This window comes from Equus quagga, chromosome 12, assembly GCF_021613505.1.
Source record: "Equus quagga isolate Etosha38 chromosome 12, UCLA_HA_Equagga_1.0, whole genome shotgun sequence".
NCBI classification, from domain to species: domain Eukaryota; kingdom Metazoa; phylum Chordata; class Mammalia; order Perissodactyla; family Equidae; genus Equus; species Equus quagga.
Window position 1 is genome coordinate 36,404,307 of NC_060278.1, and position 20,908 is coordinate 36,425,214.

The following is a 20,908-nucleotide window of genomic DNA, read 5'->3' on the forward strand; positions in this document are numbered from 1 at the left end:
TCCTCGAGGCCAGGACTTTCTGAAAATGAGTATTTCCTTACAAAAAGCCAGAAAGCTTGAATCTGCATGTCTCCAAACACTCGGACAGGCCCACCTCCTGACTGTGCGCTCATACAAGGGCCCCTTCCTCCTCGTCTGCCTTTTAGCTTTATGTTGCCAGGTCTAACCATCAGCTAACCATGTACAATGCAATGGTGGATGCAGCTTACGCAAGGAGAGGACTGTGTGCCCTTTTTGTAAATGCAGAAGTGGCCCCACCCTCCGCATGACCCTCCCTCGGTGAGGCACAGCTATCCGAATAGGACTTTATATAGCTCAGCATCAAGTTTTAAATCATTCAAGGAAGGAGTCTGTAAGGAGACATACCAGCCTTTCTCCAGAGAAAGATCAATGAGCTGTGGAGACATGTTGGCCAGGAACACTTTCTTTCACCTAGACAGAGCGTGTGACTTGCGGGTGCCAGCGCAACCGCTCTTCCTAAAGGCAGGGGCAACCTTTATAATCAATCGGAGGTGGAACACGGCCAGGGCCGCGTGGGAGAGGATGGAGACAAAGCTGATGGATTATTCAGAGAATGTTTAACATCACTCTACAAGATAAAGTGACAGATGAAGTTGATTAAATAAATTTTTCAAACTTAGAAAGACATTCAAAGTATCAGTGATCTCAAGTGTTTTATTACAGATCTTACTCAGGAAACAAAAGCAAAATAAATCAAAATGGAAGGAAATAAAATAAAATGAAAATGCTCACAGGCTTCATATAAGACAACACGCAAAAAGACTGAGCAGACAGACCACTGGGAGTATCTATAATCTATATGTTAATAATATTATAGTTAGAAAGTCTAAATTGCAAAAAACAAAGTCACACCATTTTAGGAATTATTATAGGTATAATGCGATTTTCTTTTTTTTGGCTCTGCAATATAATTATTCTTAAAAATTGCAAAATCATAGCTCCTAAAACTCCAAGAGTATTAGAATTTGAATTTGATAAGAAATTATAATATACATATAAGAAATATTATGTAGGGGCTGGCCCAGTGGTGCAGTGGTTAAGTTCGCATGTTCTGCTTCTCGGCGGCCCAGGGTTCACCCATCCCGATCCCGCGTGCGGAATGGCACCGCTTGGCAAAAGCCATGCTGTGGTAGGCATTCCACATATAAAGTAGAGGAAGATGGGCATGGATGTTAGCTCAGGGCCAGTCCTCCTCAACAAGAAGAGGAGGATTGACAGCAGATGTTAGCTCAGGGCTAATCTTCCTCAAAAAAAAAAAAAGCAAAAAAATATTATGTATATATAATAGTAGTTTAAATAAAGAGGATGACAGCGATGACGACGACAATTTAAAGATCCTTTAAAGGAGGAACAAACTGTAAATAACAGCTTTCTACATAAACCAACGAACCCAAGCTACAGGATACAAATTTGCCATGATGGTCATTCAAGTGATGGACGCTGGAATTGATTAGAAATGCCAATATCCAAGACCACACTGTGATTCCTTAACCAGTTCTTCAGCATCAACATGGTGAATCTCCACTGAGTGCCCACTCACTGGGAAGCACCGTATATAAAGTCTGTCTCTATACTGTCTGCCTCAAGCGCGTCTCCTTTCCATGGGCTCAAAATTCCTCTTGTGACCTAGCAGCCGCCCAAGGGTCAAGTTTCTAGGCCCAACCATTTACGATAAGCAGAAGGAAAAACCCCGAGCAGCAACTTGGTCAGGAGGCCCGTGGAGGGCGGTGCTGACTGAGCACCCGAAAAGCCAAGGAAGAGCTGGGGCCAGCAAACCCAGGTGGAGACGTTGCGGGGAGATGGCAGAGGGTGAACTCCACAGAAAGGAAAGACACGAGGCTCTACCCCAAAGCACCTGCAGACGCATTTCTTTCCCTTTTATTTTTATTTATTTTAACCATGATTGTATCCACTCTTTTTTTCTGAAGGATTTATCTCTTCCCCCATTAGAAATACAGATTAAGAAAGCTTGGACAATCTGACTCCTCCTATGGAAATTGGATTGGAAAAAAGTTTATTTGCAAGAGATGAATAATTTCAGAATACACACAAGACCTATTATGTGTGTGTATATTTTTAACATGACTTATGATTTCCTGAAATAGGTTTACATAGGGAAAGCACTGGCTCATTTCATCACTACAGGGCCAAGCTAATAAATTACCAATTATCTAAATCGATGGAGACTGAATTTTGGAATGAGTTGTGCGATTTTTTTTACAGTTTTTGCCAGCAGATTTATCTCCCAAATTTTGACTTAGCTAATATTCACATTAGTAGTTAAAAGATTTTCTTTCCTTGAGTCCATACAGAACTCTCTGGGCACAGGGGAAATGGCCAGGAGTGTATCAGGAAGGAAGACGAGGGGACAAATGGAGGATTTCAAAACCATGAACAATCGAAAGAGATCACTGAAGGGGGTCAGTGCATTCAATTGTGGTCCACCGTTATGCTTAGAACTCTGATGTGAGAATTCAGCTTTCTTTTTTTACAAACAGCTTTACTGAGATAGCATTCACATACTATAAAATTCACTCATTTCAAGTGGACAATTCAATGTTTTTTAGTATTTTCACAGGGTTGTGCAACCATCTAATTTTAGGACATTCCCTATCCCTGAAAAGAAATGTCATGAGCAGTCACTCCCCATTCCTCTCTCCCTCCAACTGCTGACAAGGGGTGATCCACTATCAGAGCCTATATTTTTTGCCAATTCTGGAAATTTCACATAAATTACATCATGCAATATGTATTTTTTGGTGACTGTCTTCATTCACTTAGCATAATATTTTCAAGGTTCATGCACATTACAGCATATATCAATGCCTCATTTCTTTTTATTGCCAAATAACATTCCATTGTATGGATACACCACATTTTATTTATCCATTTATCAGTGGATGGACATTTGGGTTGTTAGCACTTTTTGGATAGTATGGAGAATGCTGCTATGAACACACATGTACAAGTGTGTGTGTGGATGCACGTGCTCACTTCAGTACACACTCAGGAGGGAGCTGCTTGAGTTCCATGGTAACTCTAGGTTTACCCCTTTGAGGAAATGCCTGTTTTTCAAAGTGGCCGCACTATTTTACATTCCCGCCAGCAGTGTGTGAGGGCTCCACACAGTCTCCTCATTTCCCCCCACTGCACTTGGTCTTGTCTGTTTCTTGGATTACAGCCATCCTAGCAGGCACATAGTGTATCTCACTGTGGTTTTGACTGGCGTTTTCGTGAAGGCTAATGATGGCGCATCTTTTCATGTGCTGATTAGCCATTCTACTTTCTTTCTTAAAACCATTCCCCGGCAGCCTCACCAGACATATGAATATTCCCTTATTTTCTTTTTATGTCCTTTATTGAAATATACATTCTTAAAATGCCTCCATACTGATCTCTATTCTTGGTTCCCTCCGCACCCCGTCCTCCAGTACCCATACACACTTAGCAGGTGCTTTCACAAATTGAGTTTGATGCCTTACCACGGTTGCTTCTAAATCTTAATCAGACTTCAGCAGGCAAAACCAAGTGAGCTAACTGCTGTTTGTCAAATAAAACAACCAGCATTGGTCTAGCATTTGCCACCGGCTCCAAACCTGTTGTAAAGACCAACACCTAAAACACTGCAGAGACCATCTCTTCCCTCCTTATCTCCGTGACTAGTCTCTGATTAGCCATTATTTACCCTGAGATCCCAAACTTTTAAGTGCAGAAGAAACATTTTGCATTTCTCTAAAGCTTCACTCCCGCGAAGGGGAACACGGGTGGTGTCTGCGAGTGGAATCCTGCATCAGAGCTGGAGGAAGCATTCCCTGCTGTGGGACGCCTCAGAGTCAGCATGGAGGATATCACAGGGGGACGAACTGTGGGGAGCCCCTGACAGCTCACATTTTCCACTCTCTGAAAAATCCAGGCTCCAGCCGAAGTCCACACAAACCTAAGAATTTGTTAATTTGACATTATACAAATTGAACGGATCTGGTCCTCCTCCTCGAGCAGATTACAACCATTACACGGTTTGAGAAAACCGCAAAGAAACTTAAAATGACCCCTTAAAAATAACATCTTGCTTGCGAAGGAACAGCTTTTATAGGAACTTGTTTTCAGCCCATAGAAGCTACATGATGTTATTTTTAGTGGCTAATTTTAAATATCCTTACTCCATGAAGCGTATTTTGATCCAAGATGGTTTTACTACAAACTTTGCTAAGACATCAAAAAATATTTTTAGCAAATGCTCAAGGGACATTAATAATTGCTCAGATACCTTTATAAGGCTCTATCAACTCACCAGAAGGTGTAAGAATGTTTAAATTCTTTTCAAAGCAAAAATATCTTTGGACAAGCTATTTTCTTGGCTCTTGGTCTTGATTCTCTGTTGGGGGGCTCAAACTGGAACCTCTAAGGGTGAGTTTCTTCCATTTTTGAACATAAGGCTTTTGAGGAAGGATTTTCCAAAGTTTAAAAAACATCTCTTAGAACACAGCAAGATAAAGGAGGAGATGCAAAGATCTTTCCCATCTGGTCTTCTCTTCAGGATTTTACATCATTTTTGGACAACTAAGTTGTAGGAAGTGAATTTCCTAATATCCAGGGTTTCAGATCTTTCTCTAACCCTGACTTTTTGTAATCATTTTAGGAGAAGAAAGGGGAATTTTGCTTTCCTGATCTCTAACATCTTGGTTAACCTAAGCTTGTCAGTATCTGAACTGAGACAGAATTTTCTGACCTCCAAAACTGGTCCAGCGAGGAACCTGTGGATGGCAAGTTTGTGTAGGTATCCAACGAAAGTTTATATCCAACACCTCATCTCTCTTGCCTTCACCCCAGTCCAGAGCATCACATCTTTCACCTGGGCCACTACAGCAACTTCCTAACTTGTTTCTCAGTACCATTGTCTAATTTACTACCCACCGACTCAGTGATCTTTTCGTTTCATGAATCATATCAGGCTATTCCCTTTTTAAAAACCCCTCGGATGACTTCCTATTGCATGCACAATAAAAGTCAACCTCTCACCATGACCTACAAGGGCCTGAATGGCCAGGCCCCTGCCTATTTCGTCAAATTCATCTTATGATCTTCATCTTTCTTGGAGTATAGTCGGTCTTTTCTGCCTTGTTGTCTTGAACTTCCTACATCTCTGCCTGGCAGGCTCACATACCATGTTGCCCCCCCCCCCACCCTTGCCCCTTCACATGGCTGCTCCCTCACATTATTTACGTGTCAACATCAATGGTGCCTTTTCAGAAAGGCATCCTCTGACTACACTTTCTATATGAAGCTCTTCTGCTTTTTATTCTGCAAAAACGGTTCACTGTTTATTTTCCTTGTAGTACTAATTTCAACCTATAATTTAAAAATGTGTTGACTTTGTTATTGTCTGCTTCTCTCGCTAGAGGGTAACATTCACATGGCAGGAAATTTGCCTAGCACACAGCAGGGCATAAATAATTGTTGACTGAACTAATAAATAAATGAATTACCTATTATGCCTTAATGTATATTAATTACTTCTTTAATGACTGCAGATATTTCCTACATATTCTCAGGCTCCATTAGCCATTATTCTGACTATCTTGTCTGTCAACTGTCTTGCCAAAGCTTCAGCCTTAGGAGGTCAGAACTAGGATTTCTTTATGGGTTGTTTCTCTAAACATTGATGCCTGAATCAAAGGGGGAAATGGTTGGCCAAATTCATTTATTGTTGCAATGCAACACTGCTAAATAGCAGCCCAAGAGGCAATTTCACTTAGGTATTCAACAAACATATTATTAGATAATAGTAAACTTTCTTTCCTTAGCTCTATTCTTTAGATTTGTTTTCAATTGCTTTGAAAGTGGTTGCTTCCTTCTACTCCAATAACATCATACTTAAACCTGAACATACAGGTCACTTGGATACAAATTATGGAAACGGGAATGTTAACATGGCATGAGGTGCTCTCCAATTTAATGCATAGCCTTCTAAGGCCAAGCATTCAAGTCCTTTTCCTCTAATTACAGATTCAGCTGGGCTGAAACCAGACTTGACTGCCACATGCTTGTGCAATTAGAGGAGCAGCTATCCCTTCTCCTGGTTCATCAAAGACTACCTGTCTAAGAGTAAAATACACCAGTAAATTAAGTTAGACAACAGTTTAAACATAACCCTTACTAACGTCACAACTGATTTATTAAGTTAAAATGTCTTACACCAACTCAAACTGAAATCACGATAGGCTATGGCTACACACTATGGTGTTTAAGGCCTGGATGCCAGAGGCACATTTTCTTGTCGAGAAGGCCCTTACCTCCCGGGATTCCCTGTGAAAATCCTACTCCCACTGCAGGCTCCCTGTCAAAGTGCTCTGGACAGCACTCATCCCCCTCCCACCCCTGGTTTCTCCTGCCACACCAGTGCTACACTGTTAGCTCAAGGAAGATAGAACCTTCAGCAAATGGGCCTTAATGTGTCCTGTGCCCAGTAAAATCTCAAAATGGAATCAGAGAACAATCACAGATAACTGCACATAGTTATACAGCTGAAGACTCTGCCTGAAAACTGAGTTCAGCTTGCAGCAGAGCGAAAGTGAGAAGTGAAGTTGCTGCAGGCACATGGCTCTCCCTCCCAGGACCACGGTCCCTTCATCAGGGTATGTTCTCTCAATTAATCCGTACTTCTTTCCTCTAATTAACACAGCTCTGCTGTCCTAGCTCCACAGGGCCTCATTAGCAGTGAGGAGACACTGATGCTAATGTCTTCCTGAAAAACAAGAGATGAGGATTGCCCATTTCCTTACATATTAAAACTGTGTTCTGTGAGACCTTGTCAGAAATGCTTGGCAAGAGAAATGTTAGTTTATCTCCCCTCTTCTGGATATAATCAAGCTAAATTTTTTAAAAAATTCTTTTTCATATATTTTGTGTTGCTCAGTGATGACAAGCCTAAACTTTGTTTTAGAGAACGATTTCTTATTTACAATCGTATATGCCTAGTTGCAAATATACAAAAAAAACATTTTTTCTGACTTGTCACAAAACCAATGGGTTGGTTGTTTAAAGCATTGAAACAGGAGTTCCTTTGTATAGTATAATGTAAATTTGAAGGGATAGGCTGCTGAACATTCTCAAACAAAAGTTCATCCTCAGACTCAGAACCAAGAAATTTCACATAACCAATTAAGTAACTGAGTCACAATAATGCCTTGTATCTACATACTATGTTCTTAAGATGCTTAATATGCCTTAGCAATATGTTTTATCACCTGACAGATAGTCATGATCAAGATATCATTTATATCAAATGATGGAGAAACGGCCACTAAGCATGTAGCATGTAGACACTGTACTTCATACTCTAGTCTCAATATCTCCTTTAGTCTGCACAGGTATTACCACTTCCACTCTGCAGGTTAGGAAACTGTGGCTCTTGAAGGACACGTGACTTTCTATGACCCGAGAGCTAGTAAGCGGCAGAGCCAACTCAAAAATCCTCACATTTTCCAAACCACACTGGTTAGAAAGACAGCAGATCTATTCCACACAGATGTGTAGAAATCCAGCATTTCAGGAAAAACATCTACTAAATCATACGAGTCCTCAGAACAAAGCCAAAAAATACAAAGTTACTACCACTCTATAATCAGATACCAGTTAGAAATAATGGGATAAGGATAAATTCCAAATTAGAGCAAGGAAAACTTCATCAGAAAGGAAAAATTCATCTGCACCATTAAACCATCTTTTGGGTTATTTCTACCATGCTAAGACATTCTGCTAATCACACAGGCTATTTTTAAAGGCTTAATAAATTGGGGGTGGTATGTTTCTGTTTGCTTTTTGGGGAACGTGCTCTCTCTTAACTCCAACGCTACTGTTCTGAAGGGAAATGTCAGTCATGGGAGTCCTCCTCTCTGACTGCAGGCTTCGGGGCGTGAACACTGAGCAAACCAGGGCACCCCATGCCTCTGACCACAGTGGCTGATCCAGAGACGGACATGACTCATCTGGAATTCTTCACTGGGATTTTTCTAAATGGTGGAGAGTACTCTCTCCTCCTGGATGTGAGAATGTAAATCATGATTGTGACTGATGGCCATGGGTCCAACCTTAAAGAAAAAGCCTGGCTTGGAAATTAGGTTAAACCACAAGGTGGGTGGGAGTGGGAGGGAGACGAAAGAGGGAGAGAGAGGGAGAGAGGGAAAGAGAGTGAGAGACTGAGGATGAGAGAGAGAGAAGAGCAAGAAGGAGGAGGAGGAGGAGGAGAGAGGACGTTTAAAAAGACAGACAGTGGGAGAGAGAGGTACAGACACACCTAACTAACCCCTCATGGCCTGTGGTTAGAATTTCTGCATTCAGGCAGAAAGCCACAGGCAAGTCCCATCCCTGCCCTTTTGTGTTTTGACTTGTCTAAACAAACAAAGTCTCTCTCTTTGCTTCAAGTATTTGGAGCGGGGTTTTTATTACCTATGATAATAAGCTTATGTAAGAAAACATGTTCATTACTTTACTAGGCTAAGTTCTCATTTCCACATCCGTGTTAAATACAATGATGTAATGAGTCAAATTGGCAAATATTTATGGAGACACTAAGAAGGGAAAGACACAGTGAGAGCTGTACTAGAAATGAACACACAAAACATCTCATTGGGAAACAAAGACTAAAATGCAAACATCAAAAAAAGTTATAGTATAAAATAAAAACAGACATATCATTAGGCAGTATAGGATCAACCATTAAACATAATACGCAGATAACAAATATTACAGGAATATAGAGGAGGAAACAACCAGGCTGGGAATAGCATCCCATTTTAAGCATCTGGAGCGCTACCTGAGGCTCTGCTCACACTGACATCCACTGTACCAGAGGTTTTCCACCCTTAACTGACCACATCTCTGCTTCCTATCGCTGTTGGAGGGCAATCAAAGCATTCCTGAAATACCCTTCCATTGAACCACAGAAAATATGATATAAACCTTACACCACGGTGAGGCCGGCGTCCTGGGTGTGCATTTGAGAGTCACACAGAGCCCAGCTCCCAGAAGGCTCTGCGCTTGGTTTGACAATTTGCTGTCTTGAAGTTAATGATTTTTAAACAAGAGGCCCCACATGTTCATTTTGCACTTTTTCTTTTAAATTGTGTGGCTGATCCTGCACTAAGGACAGAGACAAAGTTTTGCTACAAACAATTTGCAGAAATGGTCTTGCTTTTCAAAGCAGCCTACCTGCCAAGAGACGTAATATATTTCGGAAGTCAAAGGGCAAAGAAGCACTCTCTCACCTGCCACGTGTTCCTCCTTAGCCCTTTATTAAAAGCAAATGATTTAGAAAAATGAGAAGTCTGCAGTGAAGAGCACTCGTAATCTGCCAATTCACAACACTGCCAAAATGAAAGTAAAGTCACCAAGTGTGAGTCAAAAAGCCCATAGTGTATTTCTAGGTCATGACCAGCACAGGATGCAGTCTGAAAAAAGGATCTGGTTGACTTTATGAGAAACTTAGAGAGTGAAGAAAAGCTAGTTCTGGTCCTGTCAAATGCATAAAATATCATAAAATAGTGGGTTGTTATTGATAGCGTTCCCTGGAAACACAACTCTCTCTCACGGGGCACAGGCTGGATGAGGGCTGGGAGTGTGATGAGGGAGCTGGACACCTGGCTTAGTCTCCACACTTCCTCCAAGATGGCGCCTCACCAGCTCAGGTACGTGGTAAAGGAGAGCTACAATGACAGCGTCCACCTACGCTCTCGTCCCAGAGCCTCCAGAGGCACCATCATTGGACCAGGCCGGCCTGCTGCTGCAATTCACCTGCTGACTTGATGTCCTATCAGAAAAGCTCCACCCAAAGCACAGCTTCATCAGTCCTGTCATGTTGATGCCTAAATCCCACCACTTCCACCCCCCCGTAGGACTCTAATCCCGGCTACCAGGCAGTGACGGTGCCAGGGGTAACACCAACCTTTCAGTTTTGTGCTTAGTCTATCTGAGTTTCAGGTCCTTTTCCAGGGAAACAGGTTTAGACTAGAGATGAAAGGAGGCCTCTGGGGAACCAGTGAGGGACACCAAGGGAAGTTGGATGTGATGTGCAAGGTTAAAAAAAACTTTCCTCTTTACAGTTTTCCAGACTGACTGAGCAAGCCTTGCTTGGTAAAAAAAACTGCTAACACATAGCTAAGTCTGAAGGCAATGAACGATGATTCAAACATGCTTGTTTTTCAGCAATTCTCTCTCCTATGTTACCTGCATGACTTTTGACTAAAATCAGATCTTTTAACCCCTAATGATGCATTTTGAAGTAGAATAAGCTCATTATCTTCAGAGTGGATGTTTTAAGTGTTTTCCTTCTGTTCAAACCGCTCTCTTTTTCCATCTACTATTCACTGAGCATAGTTTCTTCTCTGATAAAGCTATGGAACCTAAGTAATTACTTACATGAGTTAGCACAAATCTGGCATCGTCTACATGCTCAATAAATGCTAGTAATTAATTTCATCTGATTTAAGGATGTAGCAGAATCTACTTACAAATGAAAACTAGGTGAACCATCATGGTTTTGTATGTAAGCAAGACCAAAATGAAGACAATAGCAGAAAATTGTGGAATCTTTTGGTGTGATGAACAAAGTCCCTGAAGATGTAAGCTTCCTAAAGATCTAAAGTCAAGTCATTGTTATTGAGAGGATGTTGGAAAGTATACTAATTGGTTCAGTATTAGGGTTTGGTTTACAGTGTAGATTATGTTTCTTTTTCATTCTCCCACTAGACCCAGCTATTTGGGGATGCTGTCCTGGGAGGGCTAGCTTTCTTCCTGAATTAACATTTAATACACCTCTATGGAATTTTATCATCACAGTGACAGAGACTTAATTTCACATACTTAAAAGGAGAAATTTCCCTTCATTCCTGAAAAGATTTCCCTTAGGGAATGTGATGTAACTCTACAAAAATCTTGAAAGATCTTTTAAAAAATATCAATCACCTGTTTCTTGGTGACATCTGGGAGAAATTTTGATACGAACAGTGAAATTTTGACAATATCCCACGAATTTAGCAAAAACAAAACAAAATAAAACAAAACCAAAAACAATTCATCTTACCTTTATATATAGTCTTTGCTATCTGTCCTTTGAGGTGAGTGGGTTTATCATCTCAGCAGGGTTGTTCCACTCCTCCTCCAAGGTCTGCTTCTGTGTGTTTTCCTCATCACAGAAGTTGCTCCTCACCACAGAAGACTAGTCCTGGCCAACTAGGACCCCAGCTATTCTCTGAGCATCACAGCCTCTGTGCCCACTCTGCTACTCAAACTCCAGATTTTGCCAAATCTCAGCACCCTCTTAGACTTGATACCCCAAGGTTGAGGGCTATCTAATTTCTCATTCAGGCTATAAAAATTGGCACCTCCAGTGATGTCACACCCAATAAAACACCAGTTTTAAAATGTCATTGTGCAAATGAAAAAAAACCTACCTCTCTTGTAGAATAAGTTTGTTCTCTTTCTTCCAAAAATCTTTAAAGTCAGAGCTGAATTCATGCCAGATACTGAAGAAAACATTTGGGGACACCTCCTTCTCTCCAATTTTTGGTTTCATGAAGAAATAGGCTGTAGTCTCCAAAAAGCTGTCAAAGCACACACACACACAAGAGCATAAAAGCTATGATTACTTTCCAATATGGGATATTCTTTTGCCATCCAAATGTTGATTTCATTCATGTACAGTTATTATTACCAAGAGGACTCGAACTCTTTAGGCACCAACAGTAGTTCTCTTACGGCTTCGTGTTAGAGTTTTGGATACAGGTACTAGGAGCTGCCAAGAATCCTCCACATACTGATGACTATCCCTAGTCCAATTCCATTTTCAAAATTAATCACTGTGTGTCCTACATAGTTCAGAAACGAACCTGTAGTCAAGGTGGGACATACTGGAAGTGGTGGGTCTATACTTTCTTTCTATACTCTAAACAAATAAATTATCAGCCATGTGCCTCAAAACTAATACGTATTATATGTATACTATATTGCTTATATACTATTTGGCTTGCTACATTGCTGGGGGGGAAAAAGCAAAAGTCCCAGGAGATGCCGACAAAGTCTCCCTGCAGAGATCACGGCAATGCCATTGAGTGGATACCAATATGGCAGCCAGTACTGTGGAAGTATACTGATAGCGTCGGTCTTCAGAAGATGCTTCCTATTTCGACTGCATGCAACATGCATGCACGAAACTCAGGCGAGTTTCAAAAGGGTTATTTGATAAAGAACATAAACTAGTAGATGGTAGATTTATGACTTAACAAAAATGCCCCATTCCCATGAACAAGGCCCTGAAAAGCACAGAGGCCAACAGAGCTGATAATACCATGGTGAAGGACCCTGGGCAGCTAGTCAGAGCGTGGCGAGAGTTGCTGCAAACTGGAAGAGCATGCCAATAACCTCTGCCCTGCTTGCTGTTTTTTCCCACTTTGGCCTTGGGCCAGCACTGTTTCCGCCACACAAAGCTCAAGTTTGATTTGCCCTGAAGTAAACATTTCTAAGGCGACTTGAGATTGCATATTGTGCTGTCTGATTAAAACTATGAGTACATACATACATACACTAACACATATCTGTGTATGTATTCAGCTTGTCCTATAGCTGATTTCAAATCCCTACTATGAAAACATAATATGAAAGAGATCACCTTGAGATGAGCATTTAAAACATGAAATGTGCAAGGTAAATTTGCTCAGAAGGTAAAGAAGACTGGGCATTACACACAAAATCAAAAGTTCACAGCCACCCCTGACTGAGGGTTACCAATGTGTGGCTAGTCCGCTCTGTTTTAAACTTGCCTTATGGCTATGTCTGAGCAGTAAGATTCCTAGGGACACCAGCCTTTAGATTCTGAGGAGAGATGACAGCACTGACTTGATCAAATGTGTGGTTCTATTTCTCCCTAGTTAGCCTAGTAGGAAAAATGACACAATAGAGTCAACTAATCCTGAGAAAGAGTCTGGCTGTGAAGTGGTTATGGTATGTGAGAATTTGGCTTCCACGAGCTACGGTAACGACATTAGAATGCGTTCACAGAATGTGTCGATGGTGTGAAGACTGCCAGGAGGGCAGATGGCAGAGAGAATAAATAGTCTACGACACATCTGGGTCATATTTTATTAAAATGGATAAAGTATATGCATACTTCCCTCCTGGGAAAATGGGTCTTTCTCCTTATATGTCTAAAGACTGTGTATGACCTATATGGCTGAAATTAGGTCTCAAATCCTTTGACTATCCATTTACTCTTTTTCATCATTTCTCTAGTAGTTATGCATCATAAAATTGATTATTAGAGACCAAGCCAGTCTGTTTGGGCAGACATATCTAAATTATAATAGCTGGTTCAACCATTCAGCCATCTTACAACATTTTGAAAGTTCCATCACAAGGCTGCATGGTATAAAGGAAAGAATATAGGATTTAGAATGAGAAGACATACGGTATTGAATCCTGACTGTCTGACTAGCTATAAGAGGAAACCATTTAACATCATTGTCACTCTGCTTTTTCACCCATGAAACAGAAAGTATTATCAACAATTGTTTTGAAGTCCGATGGAAAAAATGAATTTCCAGTGTTTGTTGAATGCTTTAACACAAGACAAATTTATCTTACATTGCATATTGTTTTACATTACATATATTGTATGTTGCATATTAAGGAAATGTAAATATACATTTCCTAAAAGTTATCTCTAAATTGTAACTAATTCAGTTAGGGCTGATTTATTAATAGACACTCATGTGATCATGTTCCTTGTATATATTTTGAGTTACTGGCATGCATAGAGGCTTCCAATCATAGTAATAATTATTCTAATGATTGACTAATTTCCCCTTGGCTTTGTCATGAATTTCCCATGGAGCTTTAAAAAGGCAACAACTTTTGCGCTTCAGTTTCTTCATCTGTAAAGTAGACTCTGTGCCTACTTTTCAAGGATGTCATGAAGATAAAGTGAACCTACGTCTGCAGCCGTTTCTTTGAAAGTGGCCCTGGTGAAAGAAGAAGTGTCACCTCAGAGTGTGACACAGAGAGTAAAGAATCATGTGAGGACCATGAGTGCTGTCCCAACTGCGTTCAACCACCCCATTCCCAGAGGACAGTGTAAGCACTTTTCACAAATAACCAAGCAAAAACGAGGGCAGTAATTTCTACAGGTTATCAAGGTGCTTGGTATTCCAGTGGGATTTTTGGTTATATAATCCCGCCCAGCGTTAGGCATTCAGCTAATTCAAGCTTATATGACCTGAAAGATACCCATTTAAGGTGTGGGTGGTAGGGCGAGGTTCCATCCTTTCTGAATTGTTCCCTTTATCTAAATCCAAAATCAGGAGGCTGCCATCCACTGGACAGCAATGCAGGATCGCTAAACAGAATAGATGTCTCATCTGGGACCTTCCTCACTACACAGTCTGTTCTGTGAGACTCTCTCGAAATGACCCTGGCACACCAAGAGCCAGCAGTGAGAAGAACTGCCGCTATGAGACTAAGAAAATGCAGTAATCACAAGAAGAGACAACTCCTGAGGTCACCAAACAATCAAGAACCCTCTAATCTGGATTCTTAAATGGTCCTTTTTGGAAAAGATCAGCACCACACTTCTTTTACTACAAACATCAGATAGTCCAAATATACCGCTCTGCAATGGAATCAAGAGTAGCCACAGAGTTCTGCAGAGATGGCTGCAGCAGCAGAATTATTTTGGAATTTCCCTGAATTCCCGCACGGAAACAGAGAGAGCAACTAAGATATTAGAATCAAAGCTCACAGGAAAACATCTACAAAAGCACTGTGGCAAACATCCCACAGACTTCAAAATGCAAGCAGGTGGAACACACCACTGACAACACAAAACCCAGGTAGAAGCAACACAAAACCCAGGTGGAAGCAAATAAAGCAGTACTTAGAGAAAAATTTAGAGCTTTAAAAATGACCATATTAGAAAAATAAAGGTGTAAATTCATTGATGAAGGCCTCTAACTCAAGAAGCTAAAGAACAAATTAAACTCAACTAAGCAAGGAATGGAAATAATAAAAAGAGCACACACACAAAAAAGAAATAAAAAATAAATCTCATAGAAAATCAGCAAGGTCACAAGTTATTTTACTGAAAAATTTAATAAAACTGATATAGCCCTACCAAAACTAATTTAATTAAAGAGAGAAAATACAAATTACCAATACCATAGATGAGAGTAGGGTCATCATTACAGATCACAGAGGCCTCAGAAGTACAATATGAGATATTATAAACAATTTCATGCCACTAGATTTGACATTTTAGATGACATGGACAAATTCTGTAAACAACAAAACTTTCTAAAACCAACAAAAGAAGAAATAGAAAATATAAATAGCCATATATCTATTTAAGAATTTGAAATTATTTTCAATTTTTAATAGTTATTTCATTAAATAATTTTTTTTGTTAAACTTGTAATCAAAAGCATCCCTTCCCAAATAATTCTAGACCAAATTATTTCAAAGATGAATTGACAAACATTCGATGAAGAAATAATGCCAATTTGACATTAACTCTTTCAGAAAACAGAACAAGGGCACACTTCCCAACTCATTTCATGAGGCCAGTATTATTCTAATGTTGATACCACAAACTGAAAAACATATTATGAAAGAAAAAAAGAGTGGGCCAGCCCAGTGGTGCAGCAGTTAAGTGCGCATGTTCCACGTCTCAGTGGCCCGGGGTTTGCCAGTTGAGATCCCAGGTGCAGACAAAGCCATGCTGTGGTAGGTGTCCCACGTATAAAGTAGAGGAAGACGGGCATGAATGTTAGCTCAGGGCCAGTCTTCCTCAGCAAAAAGAGGAGGATTGGCAGTAGTTAGCTCAGGGCTAATCTTCCTCCAAAAAAAAAAGAAAAGAAAAGAAAAGAAAAGAAACACTTTTATAGGCCAATATTCCTCAAGAACATAGATTAAAAAATCCTTAGTAAAACATTAACAAATTGAATGTAATTCCTAACATGAATACTACATCAAGAACAACTGATACATATCCCAATAATACAAAGTTGTTTTAACATTTGAAAACCAATCAGTGTAATTTGCCACATGGACAGAGAAAAGAAGAAAAATCATATGATCATGTTAATAAATTCAGAAAAAGAACTTGAAAAAATTCAACACCAATTCATTACTACAAAAGGAAAAACTCTCTGTAAGCTAGGAATAAAAGTAAACTTACACAATTAGGTATACGCCATCTGTGAAAAACCTACAGCTAGCATCATACTCAAAATTATTCATGCCAAAAATTCCATTTATATGAAGTCAAAGTATATACAAAATTAATCTATGTCGACAGAAATCAAAATAAGGATTGCCTCTTCAGAGAGGTGTTGGGTAAATAGACTGAGGTAATAACACTTTTAAATCATCTTTGATGGTAGTTGCTCACTGAACTTGTTTGTACTTTTTATTCTATAAATTATACCTCAATTAACAAAGTAAAAACAAAAGAAGAAAAATAGAAAAAGACAAAAAGAGGAGAATGGGAAAGAAGAATCAGAAAGGAGATGAAAAGAAGGAAGAAAGAAGACTGTGATTGAGTCCTAAACGAAATGATTAAAAGAAAAAAGAAACTATGAGCAAAATAATGGCTTGAGAGACGAATGAAACATACCAGAGAGATATGTCTATATTTTAAAACATGCTAAAGAAATTAATAAAATGATAGGGGCTATAATAAAACATTAATTCAGAATCAGAATAACACAAATGAGGTGACAAAACAATGTGAAATTTAAAATATTTCACACATGAGGACTAAACTAGAAGTAAAAGAAGAGTTAATAAGAACAACACATAATCATAATGTCTGAATAGAAATAGAAACAATAATAAAATAATAAATAATAAAAAAATAATAAAAAATAATAAAAATGAAAGAAAATTTTAAAAATCAAAGAGAAATGAAGAAAAAAAAGATTTGAGAGAAAGTTACAAGTATAGAAGACAAGAAATTTCTACACCTGTCTCATAAAAGTCCCCAGAAAAGACAACCAAAGCAATAGGACAGAACACATATTTAAAAATATAATTCAAGAACATTCAAATAAATAAAAATATTTGAAACTACATATTAAAAGGGCATTCCAATAATCAACACTGAGACATATTCTAGTAAAACGACTGTATTTAAAAAAATAACAAGGAAAAAAGAAAAAAGATTCTTTGGTTATCATGCAAATGAACCAAGTTCCTTACAAAAGATAGAATCTTACTATCATCATACATTTAGACAGTAATATCCTATGTCAGAAGACAGTAGAGTACCATATTTAAGATATTAAGCATAGAAAGTGTTAGCCAAATATTTTATATCCAACCAAGCTGATTTTCAAGTAAAAAGGGCACAGGAAAATTATTTTCAGTGTAAAGGAATTCAAGGAATATTGTTCTAACGACCAATTACTGAAGAAGCTACTAGAGAATGAGCTTCAGAAAATTAAGGTGGCAGAAGAGACATGGACATAAGGATTGGCAAATCAGGATTCCCAACATAGGAAAGGACATAGAATGTCAAGGCTACAATTAAGAACTCTGCCCTGAACATTAAGTACCTCTTTGAACTGAAGTACTGGTATGAACTAACAGTGTACTTTAATTCTAACTCTGTCCACTGAAAAGTCTAATCACAATATTTATTCAATAGCAATAAATACACCAGAACCCAGATTGCGACTTCCAAAGACCATTCTAAATGACCAACCCAGTGCTGCTTGGAGAAATGGATCAATCTAGGTCTGGGGAAAAAGACGCACAAAAGGAATCTGAAGTGTTTTATCCAAGAAGATAGCAAAAAAGGTCATGTCAAAAAACTCAGAAGTGAACTTAAAGATAAAACATTTTGTACATCAGTAAGAATAATAACCACAAAGGCCTGAAACACATCAAGATATGTTTAATTCAATGAGCTCATTACAGTGCTTTAAAAAAAAAAAAAAAGATTTGTTCACTGGAGGGTACCAGAGAACCACTTCATTATTTTGAATATTGGAAAACTAAGGGAAAGAATCGTGCATTTCCTATATAAACCATACTATTAAAATGCCAAATGAGGGAAAAACTGTCCTATTAAAAAAAAGGTATTTCACTTAACTGAGAAAAATGACAAAAATGTCACCATTTTACAATTCCTTATAAATTAATGCATCTGTATATTGATTGTCAAAGCCTGGTAACATCACAAAAAGAGATAACCAAGCATGATGTACAAGCCAGCCCTTGGGAGAACATGCCACAACCTATGGAGTATTTGTGCCAATATTCAAACCTGAAACTGATCAAGCATCTAGGGCTCATTAACAATCTGCAAGAAATACAAGACAGAGGATCATGTTAACCTGCACAGGCAGGATAGAATCAGAAAAATCTAGACTTGGAGAAACTCTACAGGATTGCTATGGACTGACTGTGTCCAAAACATTCATATGTGAGAGCCCTAATCCTCAACGTAATGGTATTTGGAGGTAGGACCTTTTGGAGGTAATCAGGTTTAAATGAGATCATGAGGGTGGAGCCCTCGTGATAGGATTAGTGCTCTGATAAAAAGAGAAAGAAAGCAGAGCCCCACCTCCCACTCTCGGCCATGTGAGGACACAAGAAGGTGGCAACTGTCTGTAAGCCAGGAAGAGGGCCCTCACCAGACACCAGATCTGCTGGCACCTTGATCTTGGACCTCCCAGCCTCCAGAAGTGTGAGAAATCAATGTTCATTGTAGAAGCCACCTAGTACATAGTATTTTGCTATAACAGCCAGAACTGATTAAGATGAGGACAAATGATCTAGTTTCTTCAATAAAGAAATTTCAAGGGAAAAAAGTGCTGGAAGGGAACCTATGATAAAGATTTAAGAGATATTATCTACTTACACTGGTTGGAATTTCTTTATATCCTGCTTTGAACAAACTGTAACAAAATAAAAACATTTAGAACATATATGAACTAACTGGACTTTTTTTTCCCCAAAGCCCCAGTGCATGGGTGTATATCCTAGCTGTAAGTCCTTCTAGTTCTTCTGTGTGAGACGCTGCCACAGCATGGCTACTGACAGACCAGCAGCGTGGTTCCACGACCAGGAACTGAACCTGGGCTGCTGAAGCAGTGAGAGTGCCGGCCACCAGCCATGAGGCCTTTAGGGCTGGCTCTGAACTAACCAGACTTTTGAACAGAGACTGGGTATTTGGTGACATTAAGTATTATTATTTTTAGGAGTGAAATTGATTGTGGTTATTTTTTTTTAAAAGGGAATCTTTTAGAGATACATACTAAAATATGCATGGAGAGAATTACATCTGTTGAAGATTTGCTTCACAAAAAATATGGGAGGGGGGCACATGGGCAGGGGTATAAATCAACCAAATTGATAATTATTGAAGTTGGGTGATGGGTACATGGTGGATCATTGTATATCCTGTTTATCTTTGGCATGTTGTAAGGGTTTTTTTGTTTGTTTGTTTTTGAGGAACATTAGCCCTGAGCTAACTGCTGCCAATCCTCCTCTTTTTGCTGAGGAAGACTGGCCCTGAGCTAACATCCGTGCCCATCTTCCTCTACTTTATATGTGGGACACCTACCACAGCATGGCTTGACAAGTGGTGCCATGTCCGCACCCAGGATCCAAACCGCGAACCCCAGGCCACCGAAGTGGAACGTGCAACTGTGCCACCGGGCTGGCCCTTAAGGTTTTATAATAAACAATATTTTTAAATTACAAATGTACACAGAAGGTTAGTACAAAGAAGTAATAGCTATAAGCATCTTTTTAAAATGGCATTCTAGAAATATTTTTAAAAGGCTAGAACATTGCTTGAAAGACTTCTACTGGATATTGTTTTTGCCTATGAGTTGTGTTCCACAGATAATAAAAATAGACAGCTTTGATTTCCTTATTTGAAAAGGGGCCACACCACAAAATGAGAATTATATTCTTTTAACCGTCTCATCTGTTTTTAAGGCAGTTCTCTGTCTGGGAACTGTGCACATAAAGAATGACTCAAAACTTGGTTTTTATTACAACCAAAAGAGGTGCTACTAATTATCCTAAAATAGCTTTTACTTGCCACAAGTTATGACCTATATGGAGAAGCATGTTCTCTGTAAATGAAATATTTAAAAAATATTACATTGTCTGTTATTACTATCATTTATTTCCCATCTATGCCCAGGATTCACCCTTGGCCGGGCACTATATAAAACCTTGAATTTAAGCTCCACAATTGTGGCAGCGCCTACTCTAATGGAGTCCTAGAAACGGCACTCCTGCTTTCATTGAATTCCTCAGTGAGCAGGCAGGAACTATGTGCCAGGCACCACGAATGGCAGACCAAAGATAAGAAAGAAAAACGCAATCTCTATTCAAGTACTTCCTTGAAGGACATTTCGACTGGGTTACAAACGCAAGAGTCAAGGTACTGAACACAGCAGCTGCCTGTTGGCCTCGTGCTTACAGCTGCCAGACACTCCCTGGGGCTCCGGACTTGGATCAACCTCTGAGCAGCTGCTCTGCTATCAAATACATGTTTCAAAAAGAGTAAACGCTTCCGAGATAATGTTCAGATATTTATTCTTCAACCTGAAAGTGTATCTAAAACAATCCAAGAGAGGACTATTTGATGTTTGGCAGAGCGCTCCAGAAATGATCCCAGATGCATCCGATACAAAAGCATCACAAAAGGGGTGATTAACTCCCAATCTGTTCTCCTTATCTATGTGTTTATCTTCCACATATGAGTGAAATTGTATGGTATTTGGCTTTCTCTGTCTGACTTATTTCACTTAGCATAATACCCTCAAGGTCCACTCATGTTGCTGCAAATGGCAAGGTTTCATCCTTTTTTATGGCCGAG

General features: G+C 39.4%; 1 protein-coding gene across 1 annotated transcript in view; it reads right to left on the bottom strand.

Moving 5' to 3' along the window:
• Positions 1 to 20,908, bottom strand: part of FMN2 (formin 2) — a 343,222-nt gene that overhangs the window by 20,796 nt on the left and 301,518 nt on the right. The window contains exon 16 of the mRNA XM_046679366.1: positions 11,472 to 11,621. Coding sequence (XP_046535322.1) covers positions 11,472 to 11,621 — 150 coding nt within the window. The remainder of the gene's footprint in view (positions 1 to 11,471; positions 11,622 to 20,908) is intronic.